General features: G+C 39.5%; 1 protein-coding gene across 1 annotated transcript in view; it reads left to right on the top strand.

Annotated features, from left to right (window-relative positions):
* Positions 1-22,234, top strand: part of DISC1 (DISC1 scaffold protein) — a 182,388-nt gene that overhangs the window by 40,108 nt on the left and 120,046 nt on the right. Inside the window, 3 exon segments of the mRNA XM_066315725.1 lie at positions 7,983-8,133; positions 11,417-11,546; positions 15,828-16,063. Of these exon segments, the coding sequence (XP_066171822.1) occupies positions 7,983-8,133; positions 11,417-11,546; positions 15,828-16,063 (517 nt within the window).

Raw genomic sequence — 22,234 nt, 5'->3', positions numbered from 1 at the left:
TTGTGAGTTGGCTAAAGGAGAAATGATGTCTCCAATTTTCACATGCCTATCTGTGAACTCTTGTGGTGTTTGAAGGAATTTACAAATGCAGCAAATCTGAAGAGAAGGACAGTAGGGGATAGAAACTGTATGGAATTGTACTTTTCATGCAGTTACAAAGATGAATTACAAAGGTTGTCCCATACAGAAAACTGCCCACTATTTCACTAACTGTTAAGCATGTCAGGCATGTTAAAAAATGTGATTACTTCTGCATTTAGAAAATTATGGAAGTAGTTTATGCTCTAATGTGAAATATTTATGAAGGTCCTAATATTAAAAATGTTGCTATTAAAGATACTATAAAACCTCAATGTTTTTCAGAAATGGCAGATTAAGAGCAATAGAGATTAGGCTGCCACTAGTATGCTGAAATTATTGCCCCTGATTTTCACCCAGAGTGTGGGTCTGATGCACTCTTCTCTCCATTTGCCCCTTTGGCTGTCATTTATTTTGTGGATTGTAAATTTTTTGGAGTAGGATTTCTCCCCCCCCCCCCTCCCCCCCCGTTGTCTGAGCCTAGTACAATTGGAACCTCCATTGGAAGCTCCTCTGTGCGATGCTAGTGGCAAATAAAAACTACTTTCCTGTCTGGATAGTCATGTTACAGGAAATTGTAAGTTTATCCAAATTGTCCTGATGTCCTTAAACTCAGCCCAGAAATAACAGCTCTGAGGATAGTTCACCCTACATCATTGCCAGGTGAGGAGAAAGTAACATGAGAAAGCAAAATTTTTCTAACGTTGGCCAAGTAACTAGAGAGATTAATAGTCCAAGTCAGGACCCGGATATTTTCCTACTAGGCTCTCAACCCCCATATTTCCCAGGAGTGTACTGGACAAAGCCCTTCTGGCTTCTTGGCTTCTTGCTTATGTTCCTGCTGATGTTGAAAGTAACTGTACCTACAGACTCACAAAACTCATGGAGTTCTATGGCTTGTGCCCATAAATCCTGTTAACTGTTGTTACTGAGAGCCAGAGAATGTGTTACAGATCTGAGTGACAGTCAGTCATGTTGCTGCTGTGAATGTTCTATGAAGCGGGAGCACTGGTCAAAATTTATGATAAAAGTCTGCCCCAAGCTTTGCACTAGTGACTTTCTGGGGAGAAGTTTCTTTCTGGGGAGACAGATTTTCCAATGTTAACTGGAGGTGTAAACTGTAGGTGGAAGCCTTGGTGGCGTGCTGTGGAGGAAGCATCTGTTAAAATGTCTAAGAATGTAGCTTTTTGTTGAAAGCTAAATGAATGCTCTTAATTTCAATATAAATTAGAGGAGGGAAATTAAATATCTGCCAATGTGTCAAGCTTCCTTTTGTAGTAACAGCTAAAAAGTGTCTGTTCTTGTATATTTTAAAGCTTTCAGACTTCCCAAATCCGCTGCAACACAGATGTTCGGTACACTAAATTCTGAAATGTTTTATATTTTAAGGAGGCAGCAGCTTCCTGGCTTGTAATTGGTATGAACTGATGGGTGGAAAATGCAGAGCTTGCAGGGAGGCAGAGAGCATGCTTGAGCTGTCCTCCCTCTTAAGAAATCTCGTAGACAGTGTTCTCCATTTCTTCTCTTGAAGGGACTATTTTGAGTAACAGGTTTCCTTCCCTTTCCTCCCCCACCTGATTTGTGCATGATGGTGTTTCTTTGCTAGGAAAGTAGAAGGAATCCAAGGATAGGCAGCTGATGCTGACTGCAGCAGGGAGAGCTTGTGGCATCAAGTGCTACATCAGGTCATTGCTGGATATTTTGGTTACTCTAGTACCTCGAGTCTGTCAGGGAATGCAGGAGACTTATTCTCTTGTACTCTTCTGGTTGCTAGTCTTTTAACTTTAAACTGCACCAGAATTGGAGGCAACCATCAATCCAGCATCTCAGCAGGAATTAGAAGGGTTTGTCATCTGTACTAAGAGTGAAAAACAACTGAGGAATATACACAAACCAAGGAGTTAAGGAGTTGTAGCTCCTGCAGATTTTGGCTCTCCTGCTTTAGGGTGAATTTGGTGGCAGTAGCTTCTGACTTCAAAGGGTCTTTAGCAGCCAGAAGTTTGGTTTGTTCCACTGTTCCTCAAGGTAGTCTTGGTAGTTCAGGAGCAGAGCTGGAGTGTGAAATTGCACAAAATTGCCTTTTTGGAAAAAGTTAAGTGGTGGGTAAGTGGGATAATTACATTTGTGTTTTGCTGTACCTTTTTATAAGCTGAACATTAATGTTTGGCTGTGGTACCCAGGGGGTTATAGCCTTGTCTGGAAAGCTTTAGCCTCTGCTTACTGGCCTTCCCAGGAACTGCTTTTTCCACTGACTGCTGGATGTATTTAATGGACCCTAGCCCAAATATAATTTTAGTTCAGATTAGGTGCATGAGCCTTTGGAAGAAATCTTCCAGTTGTTCCGTTTACTGTAGTTTGCTTTGCACTGTAGAGCACTCATGGAGTACAGTGGGATGGTTTTCTTTCAGGTGAGACAAAGGCTGAAAATGTGCTCTAGAGCTACCAGAGGGGTTCAACTATCTCTCCTTCAATCCATGGCATTACACTAAACCTAGTTTGAAGCAGGACCTTCTGAAATGCAGATGTTGGGGCCTCAATACTGAACTGTTTTGCTCTGCAGATGTTCTCCTTTTAATCCATACAGCAGAGTTGGCATAACTCTGCTTCTCCTGTTGCTTCAGATGTGTCTGTCCCCAGCTCCATGACTTCTTGGAGTCAGCATTGCCCAGGTGTGCAGTTTAACTTTGCAGTGGCTTTATTTTGCTGTTTACCACATGCAGGGCTGAATGGAAGGTAGAAAAGGTTTGCTCTATACAGGTGATCAAACAGCATATGGTAAGGGCTAGCTGTTTGACTATCCAAGAGTAATCTGAAGCTCCATTTTATACATATCAAGTGTCTTTATTTTTGGCTATGTATATTTTTGGTACTGTTAAATGGTTAATTATTTTATCCTTAAGTTAAGACCAGATAGGGATTCCAGGTGCTTGCAATGCCTTCAGTTCTTATCACAGTATATGTCTTTACATGTCATATTTGGATATTAATTTTTCTGCATTTTCTCCTGCAAGTTATTTTGCAGGATGCCAATGCTAGTAACTGGGCTGTAGACACCTTGTTTACTAGTCTGCTCTCCAGATGTGTTTCAGTCACATGTTCAAGCTCCTCAAATTACCAAATGGGGTATGTGTTTAAATAATTCAGGATTCAATTTTTGTATTCTCTGTTATAATGTATTTTGGACACCAAAAGCATAAGTAGCCTGAGAAGAGAGAAGTTTCCGGTGGATAGAAGGGAAGTCTTTTAGCTGAACAGATGTTAGATATTCAGGAACAGAAAGGGGGCATTTTGCACCCTGGTTATTAGTCTCCTCTCTAAAGTGCTGTTACTGTGTGTGGTTTTGGATACAGGCTGCTAGAGGGGTCTTTGACCCTTAAAGTTTTTAAGGAAGTGAATGGTAGGGAGATTATGTGTTTCTGGAAGTATCTAGCAGGCAAGAAAAATACTTTAGAGCTGCAGTGTGTGAGTTATGGTTATAAATCCTATACAAATCCTGTTTTAGGGCCTTCAGATTTAGGGAGAATTCAAGGGCGAAAGAGAAGAGGTTATTTGCTGAATTGTGGAGCAAGGTCAAATGATCTTCCCTAGTTGAACTAACTGAATAAACACTTTTTTAATGTCCAGCAGTTTGTAGAATAGCATGAATAATTATCTTCTCACTTACTAGCACAGACATAATAAATAAATATATGCATTACATAGCAAATGAGGTTCTGTCTTTACTGAGATGATTTTCTTAAATGTTTTTTGAATGATGATAAATAGTTCTGATAAAAGGAACCTTTTCTTTGGATTAATAGAACCAATGTTAGAGTGCATCAAAAGAAGAGAGGTAGTCAGATGTTCTCACATGGTCAGTTAGAAGTTATGGAAATTGTTTCCTTTACTTAAAGGTGTCACAAAGCATCATTTTTGGAGACACTACTGTTTTCTGACTGTTGCTTGTTTGAGGGCAGCAGTCAGTCATCATCTTCCAGGCCTATACTGTGGGCTGCCTTTAAAGTGAGTGAGATGTCTGAGGTACACAGGCAGAAGTGCATTGCAATGGAGGGTAATTTAAGAGTTAACTTTAACTGTTTGCTTTGAAGTAGGAACCTTGTCCAGGATATCTGTAGGACTCTTTAAAGCAGCAAGCTGGCACCAGAATGTAGTGAAATTAAAGAGAATTAGGCCTCATTTTAAAAGCTTCTGTAAAACAGTATGTATTGATTACCTGAAAGTTTGTTCATTTAAGACCTTCATCAAATAGGGGAGATTGCCTTTGGCATGTAAACTGTGCATTAAGTAACTTATTTTGAAGTGAGGAATGGGATAGAGAAAGCATTAAGCCTTTCTTTGTGATGGAGATATCTGAGTGCATGGTTTCTTTTGGTGTCTTAGTCTATCAGTGAGTTCTTGGATTCTGTAAAGGTCTTGTCTCTGTTGGAATAACTTGTTAAAACACTAAAATGAAAATAAAAGATAGCTGTGTCTGTGAGTTTGATGACTTAGCAATAGCAAAGGCCTTATGTGTCTGCTGCTTGGCTGAAAAATCCTGGAAAATATGGTGGAAGAGATCACACAGAATATTCATAGCTGGAATAAGGATCACCAAAGTCCAGCTCCTGGCCCTGCACAGGACAGCCCAAAGAATCATGTGATGTGCCTGAGAGCACTGCCCAAACACTTCTTGAAGTGGTCAGACTTGGTGTCATGACACCTGTTCCAGCCTATTCCAGTCCCCAACCACCCTCTGGGTCCTTTTCCTAATATCCAGCCTAAACCTCCCCTGACTCAGCTTCAGTCTATTCCCTCATGTCCTGTCCATAGCCACCAGAGAGAAGAGATCAGTGCCTGCCCCTCCTCTTCGTGTCACAAGGAAGCTGTAACTGCAGTGAGGTCTCCCCTCCAGGCTAAACAGAGCAAGTGACCTCAGCCACTCCTCAGATGCCTTCCCCTTCACCATCCTCACTGCCCTCCTTTGGACACTCTCTAACAGTTCAATGTCTTTGTCACATTGTGGCACCCAGAACTGCCCCCAGCACTCGGGGTGAAGCTGCTCCAGCGCAGAGCAGAGAGGGACAATCCCCTCCCTTGCCTGGCTGGTGATGCTGTGCCTGATGCCCCCAGAACAGGGCTGGCCCCCCTGGCTGCCAGGGCACAATGACTCGTGTTCAACTTGCCATGCAACACAACCTGCCAGGCCCATTTTCCCAGTGCTGCTTTCCAGAGTCCCATTCCCCAGTCTGTTCATACGTCCAGGGTTGTGCCATCCCAGGTGCAGAATTTGACATTGCCCCTTGTTTAAACAAGAGACTGCATTTGTTTTTTCTATTCCTGAGAGATGTTTTTCTGACCTGAAATCCAGCACTGGAGATTTCCTGTCTAACCCTGGCAGTTAGATTTAGTGATTCACTATATCTAATATGTTTTTCACATATCATTTGCTGCAACTCAGCAACACAGGTTTGTAACTGAGGACTCAAGTTGTAAGAGGACATTGTATTACTGCTTTCTTTGCAGCTTGCTGGCTTGTAGTAGTACTGGAAGTTACCTCAGTCTTTATCTCTGCTAGTCTAAGGAAACCCTACTTATTTCCCTCTTTCACATCCTGTTGGCTAGATTTCTGATCGTTTCCATTACTTGTGCTTGATCCAGATTTCTCTTGAGCTGCAGCACTAAAGGCTGGGTTGAGATGAGCCTTATTTGCATGGTTCCCTGCTCTGCAGCTGGCACTGAGGCTCTTAGGTCTCTCCATGCACTGAAGATATCAGCCAGGTCAAATGGCAGGGATCTCCTTTCCAGGAGAGGATTCTAAAAGCTGAGTGCTGCAGTGTTCAGCTCACTGGTGCTGGAGTCTCTTAAGACATAACCCTCAAGTGTGATGCTGAAAAGATAAAAGGGTAAAAAATCATTAGTGCAGAGAGATAAGTGGATATGAGCAGCCATATTACTTATAAGATGCCAGTGGAACAAATTATTTAGAAACGTCTGTTAGTAGAAACTAATTGAATACTGTGTAGATTGGAATATATAAAGCAGGATGCAGCCAAGACTTAATGAGAGAGAGAGAAGGAATTGGCATGTGGATCCCCTCATCTGTTTTCCTTCCCAAAATAGCGTGTTTCTAGGGCCAGGAGGGGTAGGAGCAGAACGATGAAACAACTGGACACATAAACACAGTTAAGCATAATTATGTCGACGAACAATGAGGATGTTGTTAAATGGCTATAGAGGGTTGCCACAACTCCCAGGAAGCCCAGTGGTGAATGGCACAAGTAAAAGGAAGTGTTTCCATGTACTTTGGCGTTCAGTGGTCATTGGTCACTAGCCAACCCTTTCAGCCCTCACTATTCTGTTTGTAACAGTGGTGTTTTCGATGGCTGGGTTAGAAACGCCAAGTGCCACATTAGCATGCAAGTGTTGGTATGTTTTTCTGGTCAAAATATGAGGTTGGGAGTCTCAGCTCAAATTTCAGTTTCAGTGTGGTGATAGGGATAGAGTGACTCTACTCAGCTGAGAAATGGCCCCTGAGAAATGCATCATAGGTGTGGTTTACTTCCACTACTTTTCAGGAATATTATGCACATGGGTATATGTTGGGGTAGGGTGCTCATTTCAGCAGGGGCTTTCTGACATTTTGCATGCCAATGACAACACAAAAGTGAGTTCACCCTGGAGCAGTGTGCTGGGACAGGGAAAAGATCTAGTCTTATTAGAAGATCTAGTCTTATTAGTAAAGTCTCTGTGTTTATTCTACCCTGTTGGCACAGAAGCAGAATGGAGATCAATACTAATGATAGATTTTTGTAGAAATGCATCATTTTGCTAAACCAGCAAGTGTAAGCAACTTCTTGTGTTAAATCCCCTCAGAGGATAAAAAAAAAAAAAAGCAATAAAAAGCATGCACAGATGGATGCTATTCTGATAGTACCATATTGTATTGAAAATGTTAAAAGGATTGCTAATCACACAAAAGTATATGCAGTGAGGCCACAAGCAGAGTACTGAACAGTAAAGGTTTTCCATTTGTGGGTTAGCTCAAAACTCTCTAATTTGACTAATGTAGCATCAAAGGTGCTCTGTCTTGGATGGCAGGCTTGTTATCTGTCATGTATGTGATTTTGTTAGTATAGTGGCACAACAGAAGATACATGTACTGCATTGATAATTGGTAGTTAGAATGATGTTCCTTTGTTTTCTACACAGGGGCAGAAAACAAGTAAGTACCATATAGAGAAGTGGTTACTCTAAGAAATGTATAGGGTTATGGTAGAATCAAAACAGTCTCTTGGTGACTACTGTTATTTTTATTTAAAGTTGAAGGTAAAATATTTTTGTTTTGGATGATAAACCTAGCATAATTCAAGAGAGCATGGAATATGATAATTGTTTTATTGCTATAATTGCACATGCATTTTCTACACGTGCATTTACTGCTATATGATGTGTGATTCTTCAGGTCTTGACCTAATAGCAATACAAATTTTTTATAGGGTCAAAATTTAAATGTGTAACTGCTATCTAAATTTTAAGACAAACTGAAGCAACGAAGTGCAGCACTTTTCCTAGAATTTAATTCTCAGCTGTTACTCTAGGAAGAAGTGTGGATGATAACTTTGAGCCAATTCTTTGGAGCCCTATGAAATGAAAAAAAGTGGTGGGAAGTCTGACGTTTTGTCCTTGCCATAGTAAAAAGTAGCTTGGCATCTTGGTTATTTGGTTATTTAAAGTTTTGCATTGTAGTCTTGTTAATTTGTCCTTGAGCAGGACAGACCGACATATTTTATGAAAAGAGGAAGTAGAAGAGCCATCAGAGAGGTGGATTTTACTTTTTGCTGAGAGACTGGTTTTTTTTTTTTTTTTCCCAGGTAAAACAAGACTCTTTTATCACTGTTTAACTTTTTTTAAAATTTCATTTCTAGCTGATAAATTTAGGCGGAAACTGGAAGAACTGGAGAAGGAGAAAAATTCATTAAAATTTCAGCTTCCTTCAAGGCATCCCTCAGTTAGTAGTTTTTTGGAGAGGTTCGTCACCCAAGTTCAGGCAACATTGCACTGGGCTGCTGATCATTGGTAAGTTTGTTGATTCATTGTTGTGTAAAACGATGCTTCTCTTTTTTTTCAAAATGCAGGATACAACTTATGAATAATTATAATAGAGTTTCAATGGCCATCTAATGTATCCATATGGAGCTTGTTTATGAAAATCCCACCCTGCCTCCCTTTTTTTTCTTCCTATAATTCTTTCAGAATTCCCCTGAAAAACATTGATCATGATGAACTGGCAAATTAAATGGAACCTTTCTCATTGATGTCGGGTGGGAATGGGATTGAATCTTTGACACAGCAGCTTGAGCAGGCAACAGCAACGCAGCTTGTGCTACGCTTCCCTGTTGGAGTTAATGCTGATGCTCCCTTTCAGGCAATGAAAGGATATTTAAATATAAAGTAAAAACCAGATTATTTTTTGATATGAATAGATCTTTGGGAACTTTCTTTTGTGTGCCACTTTTTAGGTAGAAGTATTGAGCTCAGCACTGTACAAAGTCACAAAAATTAATTCTAAACCTTGTCTTGAAGGGATAGCTTCAAAGATGGGAGGAATGCAAGATGTGTCAAATGGCCCGAGAGGGATAACCTAGGAAAAAAAAAAAAGTCTCTATTTCTTGGTCTGTCTTCATCTGTGCTCCAAGTTACTGTTGTTAGAAGAGGATACTTTGTAGGTATTGAAAGCTATTCTCAAATGCAATAGCATAAATGAAAGTGGAGAAGCATTTTGTTTCCTGGCAGCTTGTTAGTATAAAGGCTGCAGTGTGCTAATCAATACCTTTGGGTATAATTTTTGATAGACATGAAAATTAGATAAAATCAGTACAGATAATGATTTTTTCTGAAATTGGAGAATCTGAAGGCATTTTTAGCCTCTGTTTATCGCATCTAGTAATAAGAGAGGTTTAAAAGAAGCAGCACTCCTTCAGAGCTGTTTTCCTCTACCTTCTGAGGCTCTAAGAGGGTGTTTTAGCATTCCTTTAAGATTAGGATACACCATTCTCTATTTTGTCATTAAGATATGTTTGGTCTATGCATTAATTCGTAATGATGATTTTGGCATTAGAGGTAATGTTGTCTTCTTTGTCATAGAAACTGAGTCACTAAAGCAGCATCCCTCAGTTTGCTTATTTTTATCCTATTTATATTTATGTATATATAATGCTTTTATATATAAAATAGATGTTATAACATATTTATGAAAGTGTTCCTGTTCTTTGGATGATTAGATCTGTAACTCTTCTCTTTGCACAGGTCTGAGCAGTGCCATTCTTCAGGGTCAGCTGAATATCCTCTTCCCTTTTCTGTCTTGTGCACACTCCTTTCTTTGAGCTGAAGTTCAGCTACTGTTGTTGTGACACCCTTTTATTTGCTTGCTTGATTCTTTTAGCCTTTTACACTGCTTTGTCTGTGGTCTGACTCACTGATACAGCAAAAATACCCTTTGTCTTCTGTACAGGGGTTTAACTCCTTTCTATTCCAGCAGTATTTTTAGATCATACAGTGGAAAACGTAAGTGCTTCCTCAAGAAAAATTTGTAGGCTTCAGTTTTTGTTTTCATTTTGAATTGGAACAAAACCAGTATACCCAAGAGGACACTTTTTTTTAAAACCTGGAAAATTAAAAAGATGGTCAGACTAGCCTTAGAAGACCAGATCATTGCCATTTTACTGTAATTAAGTCAATCTCTTTTTTTTTTTTTTTTTTTGCAGGAAAAGTGTGTATGACAGCTTATTTAAGACATGAAATTCATGCTCCAGTTTTATTTTACTTGGTTAAATTATGAGATGAGGTTTTAAGGGAATGCAGTTGATGTTGACATGAGATACGGGGGGCAGTACTGGGAGCCAGATTTGGTTGTGTTGAGCTTAGGAAAACAAATCCGTCAAGTTTGGTGAGATCAGAGAGATCTTGTTTGTCTTCCAGCAGCACCAAGTAGACAGATACACATGGAATTTCCAAGAAGGTTCTGAAAATAAACTATGTTCGTAATGGAATTTTTTCTAGATTTCGATCAGCCACTTGGAAATTTATTATGTACCTCTCTAGGAATGATGCAGCTGCAGCTTAAAGAAAGTGGCTCTGGAGCTGCCTGGAGGTGTGGTTGGCCAGAGCCACAGGAACCTGTAATGATCGTAAGGCACAGTGATGGCTGAGCACTTCATAGTAGGGATGTCTCTTTGGTGTGTGCTGTTAATACAGAAATGCAGTTGCACTGTAATTATGTCTAACTTGCTTAATGATGCCTGTGTTGGTGCTGAAGCTTTATTTTGCTTTTCCAGTACATTCTGCTGCCCACAGAGAGGGAGTAAAGCATGCGTGTCTTTTGATGGTCCTGCAGAATAGATGAAAACCTCGTGTTCTACACACACTTGTTAAACACCTGTGCATGGAGATCATAATTGCGTAATTAATCATGCTTAAACCAGACTTACAATGCATGTTTTATATGTGGCATGGATGTATTTGCTTTGCAAGATTACAGTGGGAAATCATGCCACAAAACACATTGTTTGAGACACAGTATTATTTAAAGAAGATACTGAAATGAATCTGTACTCTTTATGTGGAGATGCCTGCACTTGTCTCTAGAGATGGACACGGAAACCCAATTTTCCTTCTCAAGTGCACATACCCTTACGAGGGAACATGGAAGGCAAAATGGATTTGCGTTGTTTGCAGGTGCGTTTTGAGAGGCAGATTATGGAATTGATACATAACATACTGTGCTGATTACCTTGGAGTCCAGTCATGCAAAGATTTACAGCTGAGAGTTGTACAGATGACTGGGAGGAAGCCCACTGATTGTGATTTTGAAAGAACTCTAACTGCAAGAGAGAAGTAAAATTTGGCATTGTGAAGCAAACACTCCAGATGATCTCTAATGTAGTCTCCAAAAGCTGACAGAAGCTGCAAAAATGGCTTTGGCAAGTTTCTAAACTTCTGTCTAAGAGATTTTTCTCTGTATTGATAGAAACTACATGCCTTAGTTTTGTCTCTTCCAAGGCAGTGATGGATAAATTTCTGAAATATGATAAAGCTGGGGGAAGCCTGAAGCTATACGAGCTTTCCATTTTCTTTCTTCACCGTGTTGTAAAAACAGTGTAAATGTTTGAGATAATAAAGGAAGATATGCCAAGGGAAAAAAAAATCTCTTGTTCTCTAACTGTATCTGTTTGAAATGTAATCATTCTGGTGGTTGAGTGTTACGACTCTAAAGGTAACGTAGCATTCTGATCTATTTAATCCTTGAGACACTGAAACTCATGAAAGCCGCTAATTTTTAGCTTTTGTCATTTTTTCAAAGGGTTGGACGTGAAGAAAATGGTCTTTGTCAGGAAAAAGAGCACAGGCTTCAGAGATCAGCTTCCCAGGAGAGGACGCAGGTTTCGGCCACAAAACGAAACCAGCTTTTTCAGGAGAAGAAACGGTTACAGGTAACAGGACTGCAAAGTTGTGTGTAAGAACCAGTGCTGTGTGGGGAAAACCTTGTAAACTGTCACACAGTTAAATAAATTTATTGTAATAGCGACTTTGCTTCTGTGTAGTAATTAGAGCCTTGGCTGGAGTCCAGTCGATAATCTAAGTGATGATTGGAGATGGCAGCCACAGGAGTTGTGTTAATCTCATTACAGAAATGCAGAGCTGGAAGATTTGGTGGCTTGTGTGCATGCTTAAACTTTCCTCATTATCTTTTTAAGCATGCTCTTTGTTATAATTTGATGTTTTAATATTGCACTGATCTTCAGAAGTTTTTATTTGAAGACAAAAAGTTTTCATCTGTTTCTGGTTAGAATTTACTATAAATACATGATTTACCAGCTTTTGTTCCTGAAAGATGATTGATGCTTTTCATAAGGATGAAGGAATCATCACGGAGCAGCCAGCATTTGCTAACAATAGCTTTACAATGACACATGATGTCACAATGTGATAGTTTGGCAAATGAAATGCTTCAAGATGGCATTAGTCCAATTTTAAGTCTGCAAGCATTTTAAGCAAAATTTAGCTCTTTCTTTTCACCATCCTTCAAAAATCTCAATGTACTGTCTAGTTATGTGTCTTTAAATCTTGGTGATCACACTCAGGGATGTGGCACCTTAGAGAGCTAGTAGACCTAGTTTTCCTTCTTTTCTGTGGTCTTGTCTTGAAATCTTTTTTTGCAGTATTTTCATTCCTTTGGTGGATCCAATAGTATGGTAATCTCTGCCTGTGTACCCACATAAATTTATATATGTTAAAAACCCACAAAGAAGTAGAAAAAAATCTTATGTGGTCATTTCAAAATTGTACTTAGGTGAAGAAATATCTTTTTTATCCTAGTCATCACCTTTGTATTTTTTAAGCTTATTTCATCAACAAGAGGAGACATAGTGTAGTTCAGCATTATCAGTATGTGGAAAATTTTCTTAATTTAGATGTCCAAGAGCCACCTCAAGACACTGAACTGAAAACTGCTGTATTTAAGACTCCACAACAGCTAATTTTTACACTCGGTCCGTCTGAATCTTTATTCTTCTGTAGTTATACTAGGGAAAAATAAACCATACCATTATACAGGCATGCTATTTATTAGCATTTTATCAAAATTACCAGGAATTCAAGGTTCTGGGGAAGGCTGATCTGTGGTGATTGTTTGCACCCAGGAGCCCCTACAGATTGCTCCTGCCCAAAATCTTGCATGATCAGAAGTAATTTTTTTTTCCAAATTTTCCTCAGCCCCACTTTTCTCTACTTTTTCTTCTGCCCTCTCTCCTATTGGTTCTGCATTAGCCTTCAGGGATTTGAAAACCTGTGGCAGTATCTATAATTTATGTGTTAATGTTTCTACTGCAATCTCTACTTCATGAAGATCATCAGTGAAGCTGGAGGTATACAGTCAGCACTGATTAGCTGTTGTGTTGGAAATCCCAGTTTAAACTCATTATCTGCAAAGTGAAACTCCAGCTTATGTTTAGTGAGATGAATATCATCTGCTGCTCAGTGCTGAGACTTTAGGCCCTTTTTATCTGTCCTTGGAGGCTGACCAAGAGCATGCTAAAGGCTTTTTTGCATTTCTGGAAAAGAATGCGGGAGAATTCCAGTTTACTGATTTAAATTTCCATGCTCCTAAGAATGCCTGTCAGCTATTCCTGAGCAGAGCAGCTTTCTTTCTGTGAATGCAGATTGTGTGCTTCTGGTATCTATTTATGTTGTACATTTCAGTCCTAGAAGTGTGATTGTAAAACCAGATTCCGTTCATCCTCCTTTCTGTTCCCGTGTAGGTTGCTTATTGCAGTGATTGCAATTACTACATTTTCACAGAATATGGAGGTCTCTGTATTAAGTAGGGTCTATTAAGATTTTGGCAGTATTCCCAAGCCAGTAACACAGAGACAGAATTGTCCTTTGTGCACACTAAAAGCCTAATTTGAGATTGAAAGAAACAAAACTGATGTTTTTGGTCTGCTGACCTTTCTGTCCTTGACAAATGCCTATGGGTTGAAACATGGGCCACACCATTCTCTTCTTGCTATATCTAAAACCAAAGAAGAAGGAGGAAAATAATTGATGAACCTGGTGTGCAGGACTATTATAAGTTGCAATTTTGGAGCTAGTCAACCTTTGAATATGCAAGGACCATTTATTCTTGTTCTAAGTGGTACTTGAGAAGCTGGTTCCAGTACAGCAAACCTGAAAGTATGTTTGTTAAAAAAATTAGTGAACCAAGCTTCATGTAAATTGCATCGAAAACATTGAAATAATGTTAAGGTTATGAAATGAAGCTCTAAAAAAGCAAAGAAAGGCCAAAGTCTGTTACCTGTGCCTGGTACATGTGTTTTATAAGAGTCTGTAATATTGAAGTATGGCTTTTTTTTCCCCCTAGATCTCTACCTCATACATACCTGAAGTGTCTGTTCAGATATTCAGAATACTATCTTCATTACTCAGTATTTGACCCCAGAACCCTTTTACTGTGTGCCACTCAAATCTTCTTTTGAATAAAAATTTATTAATTTGTGAGTGGGTTCTTTTTACAGTATTAATCAATATGACATCTTAGTGATTCAAACCCACTTAATTTTATCTCTGTAACTCCATTTTGGGTGTTACTGCCATTTGCTCAGATGCAGAATGGAGAAGTGCATTGCCATCAAAAGCCATATGGTTGTTTCTAACGTCAGTTTTGTAATGCCTAGCTATTTACTTAAAGATTTGGTTTTGCGTTTCTGGCTTTTTGGTGTTCATTTTTATTTTTAGTTTGACTGAATGTGATCAGAGTTTGGAATTGAGCTTTGATTTCTGTTGAGAGCCTATAGATAGCATGTCAGATCTCTTGCAGGTTGTATAGAAAATGACGAACAGACGGTCTGTGGCCATGTGTGGAGATAATAGTTTAAATGGCTTGTAAAGTTTCACAGAGATAGTAAGAAATGTAGGAATAGAATGAAATTCTCTGCTAAGGCCTTCTTTAACTTTAACTCCACAACCCAGATTCCTTCAAGAAGTGTTGCTTCCTTGGATGCAAGCTGTCTGTTGGGTTTTCAAAGAAAAACCCATGCAAGGATGATGTTAAAAATCATGAAGGTTTTTTATTATTTTTGGCCTCACCTCAGGAAGACATAGCAGTGTTTGAGCATGTCCAGAAAAGAGCAATGAAGCTGATGAAGGGTCTGGAGCACAGATCTGATGAGGAGCAGCTGAAGGAGCTGGGAGTGTTTAGCCTGGAGAAAAGGAGTCTCAGGGGGCACCTTATCACTCTACCTGAAAGGAGGTTTGTAGCTAGGTTACCTGGGACTCCTCTCCAAGGTAACAAGTGACAGGACAAGAGGAAGTGGCCTCAAGCTGTACCAGGAGAGAGTAAGATTGGACATGAGGAAGAATTTCCTCACTGAAGGGATGGTCAGACTTTAAAGCAGGCTACCCAGGGAGGTAGTAGAGTCAGCATCACTGGAAATGGTCAAGAAATGACTTGACATAGCACTGAATGCTGTGATTTAGTTGACAGGATGCTGCTCAGTCAAAGGTTGGACACAATGATCTTGGAGCGCTTTTCCAGCATTACCGAGTTTACAATTCTATGATTCTTAAAATTGTAGTTTGCTCTTGCAAAAACATGGATATCATAATGCACACGATTTGAACTTCTAAAAAATGAGTGCAACTGAGGTTGAAGTTCTGTGTGTTTTAAGTCAAGGGGAGGATTTTCTGCTTTTAGTAAAAATGAAATGTTAATTATCAGAAGAGCTGGTTAGATAGTCAGTGATTCTCTGCTTGCATCCTGTGCTTCATGTCAGATTGGAACCATTAGACAAACCATTGCAGGGGTATTCTGCAAGATAGATGTTTGATCAGTTTAGCTGCCAGTCTGTAGAACAAGATTCTGTTGCCATGGGTGAGCTGACATTTTTTTTTTGGTGGAAGGTTTTAGCTTGTGAACTTGGGAAATACCTATGTATTTTAAAAGAATGAAGGCTGACAGTAGGTGTTGGAAGAGGGACATGAAGTGTGGTGTTGAAATGGAGATGGTGAGTTTCAGACTGCAGTAAGCACTGCAATTTCTGGATACAACTGTCATAATAATTTTTGTGTGTCAGCAATAGGATGTATCATTTAACGTTTGCTAAATTGGACAAATTTATTTAATGCTACTTCTGACACTTTTATTGGGTTTTCTTGGGGGCAGATTGGTTTCTTTCATAGAGTTCATAGCAAACTTTGGTTTCTGTTCTATGCAGAAAGAAATTGAAGATCTCCGAACAAGACTGGCCATCTTAGAAGGAAAAGATCAACAGCTGAGAAGAGAAATTGAAGAACAAGATAGGCTGATTCAGTCACAGGACTCTGAATTGGCTGCTTTACTTGGCTGCATTTCTTTAAGAGAGCTGCAGGAAATAAGCAAGGCTGTGGATGACACTTTAGCATCCTCCTATCGAATTCCATTCAGTTTAGATCTTCCAGGAGCAATAAAGAGGTATTTAAATTTCAATTTAGTTGTAGAGTCTTGTATGTTCTGCTGAATTGGCTGTCAGTTGTTTTCTTCATCATCGTGCCAGCTAATTATCTGGATTTAGACAGTTTAAAACTTTCTAAAGAGATGTTGAAATTCTAATATTGATGTACTTCCTCAGAAGAGTTTGCAGTCATTTGAATGTCTGGCACTTAATGTTTTCTTATGGTGAAGACCCACCTACAGAAATCATATGTGTCCATCAACTGTTAATTCTTATCGTCAGCTTACTATTTTTTGTTGACTGGTGGAATTTTTTCCTCAGTTTGGTAATGCAGTAATTGGAACATATTTCTCATAGCCTGAAAGCGTGTACTAGGCACCATTCAATTAAATAATAGAGATACTTCTTGCTTCCATGAACCTGTAATTATAATAAAATCCCAAGTGATGAGGAGTGCTAGACTCCAGACTGTGGACTCGAGGCAGTGAGGAAGAGGATGCAGCATGAATAATTTTGGAACACTTACAGTTAAATGAACAGTAGATGGATCTTTAAATGGAAAAATAGCTACTCTTGGCAGTATTTTGGAAATAACCTCATCTATTTTTAAAAAAGCAATTGAAGTACCGAAACTTTACTGGGTATTGGTGATGGGAGTTTGAAAGTGGTACTGCTGCTGTGTCACCGAGAGAAAATAAAATTCCTATTTATCCTAACGTACTTTTCTTCCAGATAAGCAATAACTATGTTGCTTGCAATTTTTTCTTCTCCCATCATGTTTATTGGATTTAGTTTGGTTGTATTAACATTCATGAGAAATTGCTGCTCATGTGTGCTAATTTATACAATTTTTTTTAAGTCAGCAGAACATTTTATAGAGGACATATTCTTCTCTTTTGACATGTGTTTAAAATTTTAAATTAGGTTATGGAAAGTAGTTTCTTGCATTAAGTTTAGCTTGTTTTAATAATATCTTATACCTGTGTTTCTGAGACTGAGGAATAAAAGATCTTAAGCAGTCTGTCTAAGAAACTGATTTGAGTTTTCTTAGTTTTGGATTTGCTTATGAAAGAATATTCAGCTTATTTTTTTCTCTCATTGCTGCTGTAATATTTGGGTTGCACTTACCTCATTGGGAAATGATTTAAAAGCGAGCTAAATAGTATGGGTTCAGGAGGAGTTTTCCCTGAGTTGTTTGCTTACTAGCGCCATGAATAGCAGAGTCACTTGAGAGGAAACAGGCATTCATTATTCAAAATGAGTTCCTAACTGGAACGGAAATTTTAAAATAATTTCTTTCTGTTAATTTTTAAAAAATGCAATGAATGAAACTTCTATGGGATTTTTTTTGTTGGTTGACTTTCTTGTCACCAGTGGTCAGGTGCTTCTGCTTCATTCCCATAGGTGGAGTTCTGCTGTTGGGACTCCGGTGGGTTGACCTTGGCTGCACACCAGGTGCTCACAAGGCCACTCTATCACTCCCTCATCTCAGCTGGTCTGGGGAAAGAAAATAAGATGGAAAACAATCCATAGGTTGAGATAAGGCAGTTTATTAAAGCTAAACCGAAATGTTGCATGCATGCAAACAAAGGTTTTATTCTCTACTTTGCATTCTCAGGTGATCTCTAGACACTTCCCAGGAAGCATGGCTTCAGCAGATATAGCAGTTGCTCTGGAAGACAAACAGTGTAGATAATGAATGCCCCTGCTTCCTCCTCCTTGTGTTAGCTCTTATATCAGCAGACATCCCAAACATCCTATAGTATGGCATATCCCTTTGGTCAGTGGGAGTCACATGTCCTGGCTATGTCCCTTCCTAAGATTTTGCCTACTCCCAGCCTACTGCTGGTGTGGGAGGGTGGAATATTGGAGAGAGAGGGTGCTGATGCTGCGGTAGCACACACTGGTGTGTTGTCAACACCTTTTCAGCCACCAATGCAAAGCACAGTACTGTGGGGAAAGTTAGCTCCATCTCAGCTAAACCGAATGCAGTAAATGCAGTTATTTAACAGTGAGAATTTATTCAGATTAACTGTGAGCTTAATTGATGAGTGGCTTCCTTTTCAAGCTGTGCAGTCTATCATACCTCAGGTACAGAAATTTTATGTCTGAATTCAGGCCTGTTCTTCTGTAAGATGAAAAAACATCATGCACATAGTAAGACGTTTGGTGTGGATGTAATTCCTGTGTGCCTATGGGCATCACCTAGATTGTCACACAGCTGAACAACAATTTAGGAGATTACCTTGTTTAAACTTCTGCTCAAAGAGAGGCTGCAATTTCCAACTGCGATCCAGTCGCTCAGAGTCCCGTCTCTGAGTTCTGTATGTCTTCAGAGATGGAGATTTTGCAGCCTTGCTAGGCATCCTGCATTTCACCACCCTTGCTGTAAGTTCTTTTTCCTTTGTCTTGCCAGAATTTCCATGGTTGCAACTTGAATTGACTTATTCTAAATCAGTACTTCTTGTGGAAGAAATATTGTTCATTAGGTAACAGGTTTAAATACTTTCTTGATGCTCTAAACATAGTAGTTTTAAATTCCAAAGTCTTGACATAGTTAATCTGAAAGAGATTTTTCTGGAAATGTGCATTCTATTTTATGAATAGTTGCAGAGGGCAAGAAAAGTTTTCCAAATTTAGAGCTATATGTTTGAGAAATAAAGCTATTACTCATGCACATGTACTAGAGATCAGTGATTATGTAGAAGGTTCAATATCAGTGGGCAGTAAATTACAAGCTCCTCAATGGTGGGCTGCAAGATAATCTGTATTTATTCTACCAACATTGTGCTTGTCAGTAAAGTGCTGATATAATGTGCTTTTGCATAATTATTTGTTGGCTACATGAATGGCATTCAGTAGTGGAGTAACACAGGCAGGGTTAGTGTGAAGCATCTCTTAAGACAATCTGTGCTGTAATGAATTGCATTTGGTGGCTTGCAGGTCACTAAAAGGTAAAAAATTGTTCAATATATTGAAGCAAACTTCCAAGAACATGACAGAACATATTAAACAAAGAATACTTGCCCAAATACTTGCCCTTCTGTGTGAAGGAGGAAAAGAGCAAGTAAAATATAACACTGGATTGAGCATTGGTCCTAAGCTTGTTTTTCTTGTCGAGTGTTGTTATTTTTTCAGGAGTGTTCTTTGTTTTGTCTTGTTTATCTTTGGTGTGTGGTGAACTTTTTAAATACAAAGAGCCTTTGTCAATACCTAAAGCATGCTTTGAGTTTGAAGAGTTAAGAAATGTTAGGCACCTTACCCTGGGACCTTACTTGAGGGCTGTTGGAAAACACGGTTAAAACCTGCTGGTTAATGGGAGAAGAAATATGTTTTGACAGGGAGTTCTCACTGAGGTTGAGACTGCAGAATGTGGTCGTTTTGCTCATCCAGACAGGCTTAATTGCTCTTGGTAAGCTGAAGGGTATAATCATTATTTTAAAATGGGGAAATTGCAGGGCAAAAGCTCAGTTCACTTGTATGGGGGAGTGTGGAGATGTGTTTAAAAGGTGGGAGCAGCTGGTGTTGTGTGCACTGTCACACATGCCAGTGTTATAACTGAAGACAACACACTGAAATCAGAGGAAAATGGATCTGGGTGTTTCAGTGTCAAGTACTTTCTTCTGGAGATTGTAAAAGGCATCCAAATATATCATTTTCATATTTGCTACTGGACACTATTTCAGAAATACTTGTTTTTAACTAGTGTAATTTGAGTTTTCTAATTACAAAAAAAGACCATATTAATTATTTGACCTATTCACTTCAGTATCTGTTAGTTCCTTTATTTGTTTCTTTCTATTTCACAATACAAACTGAGGAAATCTGTTATATTTCAGTTCATATTTAGTTTCATTTAGCAGTTTCTTTGTTTTATCCATATCTGCAGATGCATGTGTCCTTACAGCATGTCATTCTTAAAAGAAATTGCACAGTTCCATCTGGACTATTGTCTGGGCACGGATTGCTGGTTGAAAGAAATTCAATTATATACCTTTCAAAATATTTGAATCCTCCACCTCTTCATCATATGGAGCAATTTTTTATTAGTAGGAGCTTGTTCTATGGTGGGTTTGTGGGATCATTGGAAGATAAGGAAGTTCTCTGTTGTGTGTATTAGTTTTTAGAGGGTGGCCAGTGGTGCAAGGAACTGGTCTTGAAGATTTATGCAGCCACTTCACTCTGCCTTTGTGATTCCTGGAGTCCATTTGGGAAAGATCAATTCAAAATGAAATACAAGTACTCAGGGGGGTGTAAATCTTATTTGTTGGAATATACTCAAAGTATTCAGCAACTTCAGTTAAGGGCAAAGCCTGATAGAGGCAAAAGAGGTGGGGTTTTTTTAGAGAGCTTGGTTTACATGAGAAAATTTGGAAAAATGGCTTCAACGTAGTTCTGCATACTAACTTGGGAAAGTAGGATTTAGAATGGACTGTCTCATTGGGAAAGGCTGCTTGCTGCTGTTCAGGGCCCTACTGGAAATCGTTCTTCTAGTTGGTAACTAGGTAGAGAGGGCTCACAATCTGGCTGTACTGAGGAATGTGTATTCTCCAAAAACCTATGGCACCTAGGAAAGGTTGTGTTTCCTTCTTCTTGGTAGGTGGAGATATTGCTGTGGTTTTATTGATGACCTTGGTGGGAATCTTGACGCCGTCCATCCTGCCACTTTACTCCCAGGAACTGGATCTCTCGGGCAGGTCCCTTGACTTTGCTCTTCTTGATGGCAAAGCCAGCTTCCAGGAGAATCTGAATGATTTTCTTTCCTTTCTCAAACACTTCAGCTGCAGTCTTCCCCTACACAATGATGTCATTGATGTACTGCAGATGCTCTGGAGCCTCACCCTTCTCCAGTGCAGCCTGGATCAGTCCATGGCAGATGGTGGGGCTGTGTTTCCACCCCTGGGGCAGTCGGTTCCAGGTGCACTGCACGCCCCTCCAGGTGAAGGCAAACTGAGGCCTGCATTCTGCAGCCAAAGGAATGGAGAAAAACGCATTAGCAATATCAGTAGTGGCATACCACCTTGCTGCCTTGGACTCCAGCTCATACTGGAGTTCCAGCATGTCCGGCACGGCAGCACTCAGCCGTGGAGTCACTTCAGTCAGTGTTTTATGATTTGAGGACAATGCACAGGTCACTTTGTGTATTTGCCTTACTGCTTTGATGTAGGGCCCTTTCATGCTGCTCTGACTTTGGTTTTTTTTACAGCTTAACAGAATTTTTAAACTGTTCTCTGTGGTAGGAAACATGTCTTTGACTATGCTACATGACATGAACCAAAATATTTTTTCAGGGTTCTTAAAATACAGCTGCTATAACTGCTGCTATTATAGCTAGATATCATGAAGATGGTATGGTGCCCAGTTTTTTTAAAATTGTAGCTCTCTTGCTTAGTGATCCATTGATCCAATATATCCTGTGCACTACAGCTTCACAAAACCTGCAGCAGTGGGCTTGCAGCTAGGAGCAGAACCATAGAGGATGTTCCCTGGCATGTGAGGGGGACTCTGCCCTAGAAGGAGCCCTCAGAGGGACTGTCCTTACAGCCAGCTTCCTCTGCCTCAAGGGGATTTTGAAGGGAAATACCCAATTTCTTATCAAATGTCATAATTCATCTTGAGCCTTGATAATAAGGTTGTCTCATTTTCAGCTAATCCCATACCTGGATTTCTCTTTGACAAGGCCATCATCTTGGCTTTCTCAAAGCATTTGGCTACAGTCTTTTGTGAGAGGCTAAGAACAGTCAAAGGTGAAAGAAGAGATCTACCTCGTCTTTTGTGAGCTGACTGCTTAGGAGACTCATCTTTCTTGAAGATGGGTAGGTGTTTTCCTCTCCATTTGTTTGCCTGGGATTAATTTAATTCCTTTGTTCTTTGCCTAGGATAGAAGGATATAGTTAATGGGCACATGGTTTTGTTTCTTTTCTTGTGGCAGCAAATCTAGGAGGAACTGTGTATTGAAAGCCTGGTGTGCCATAAAATGTCTGTACTTTGGCACATGAAGTGAATTTGCTTTCTGTGAAGGTGCAAACATGGCTCGGAAGTTCCTAATGATTTGGATCCCACTGGAGGAGGAGTGGTGACCCTTGTTGGAGGGAGGAAAAAGAGTTTCTGCAAAGTCTACTCTCACACTGTAGGCACTGGCCTTCATTGGGAAGAACGGGAAGGGATTAAAAACAGAGCAGGAAAATTAA

Source organism: Sylvia atricapilla, chromosome 3, assembly GCF_009819655.1.
Source record: "Sylvia atricapilla isolate bSylAtr1 chromosome 3, bSylAtr1.pri, whole genome shotgun sequence".
Lineage (NCBI taxonomy): Eukaryota > Metazoa > Chordata > Aves > Passeriformes > Sylviidae > Sylvia > Sylvia atricapilla.
Note: the sequence above shows the minus strand (reverse complement) of the source record. Positions and strands in the feature narration are given on the sequence as shown.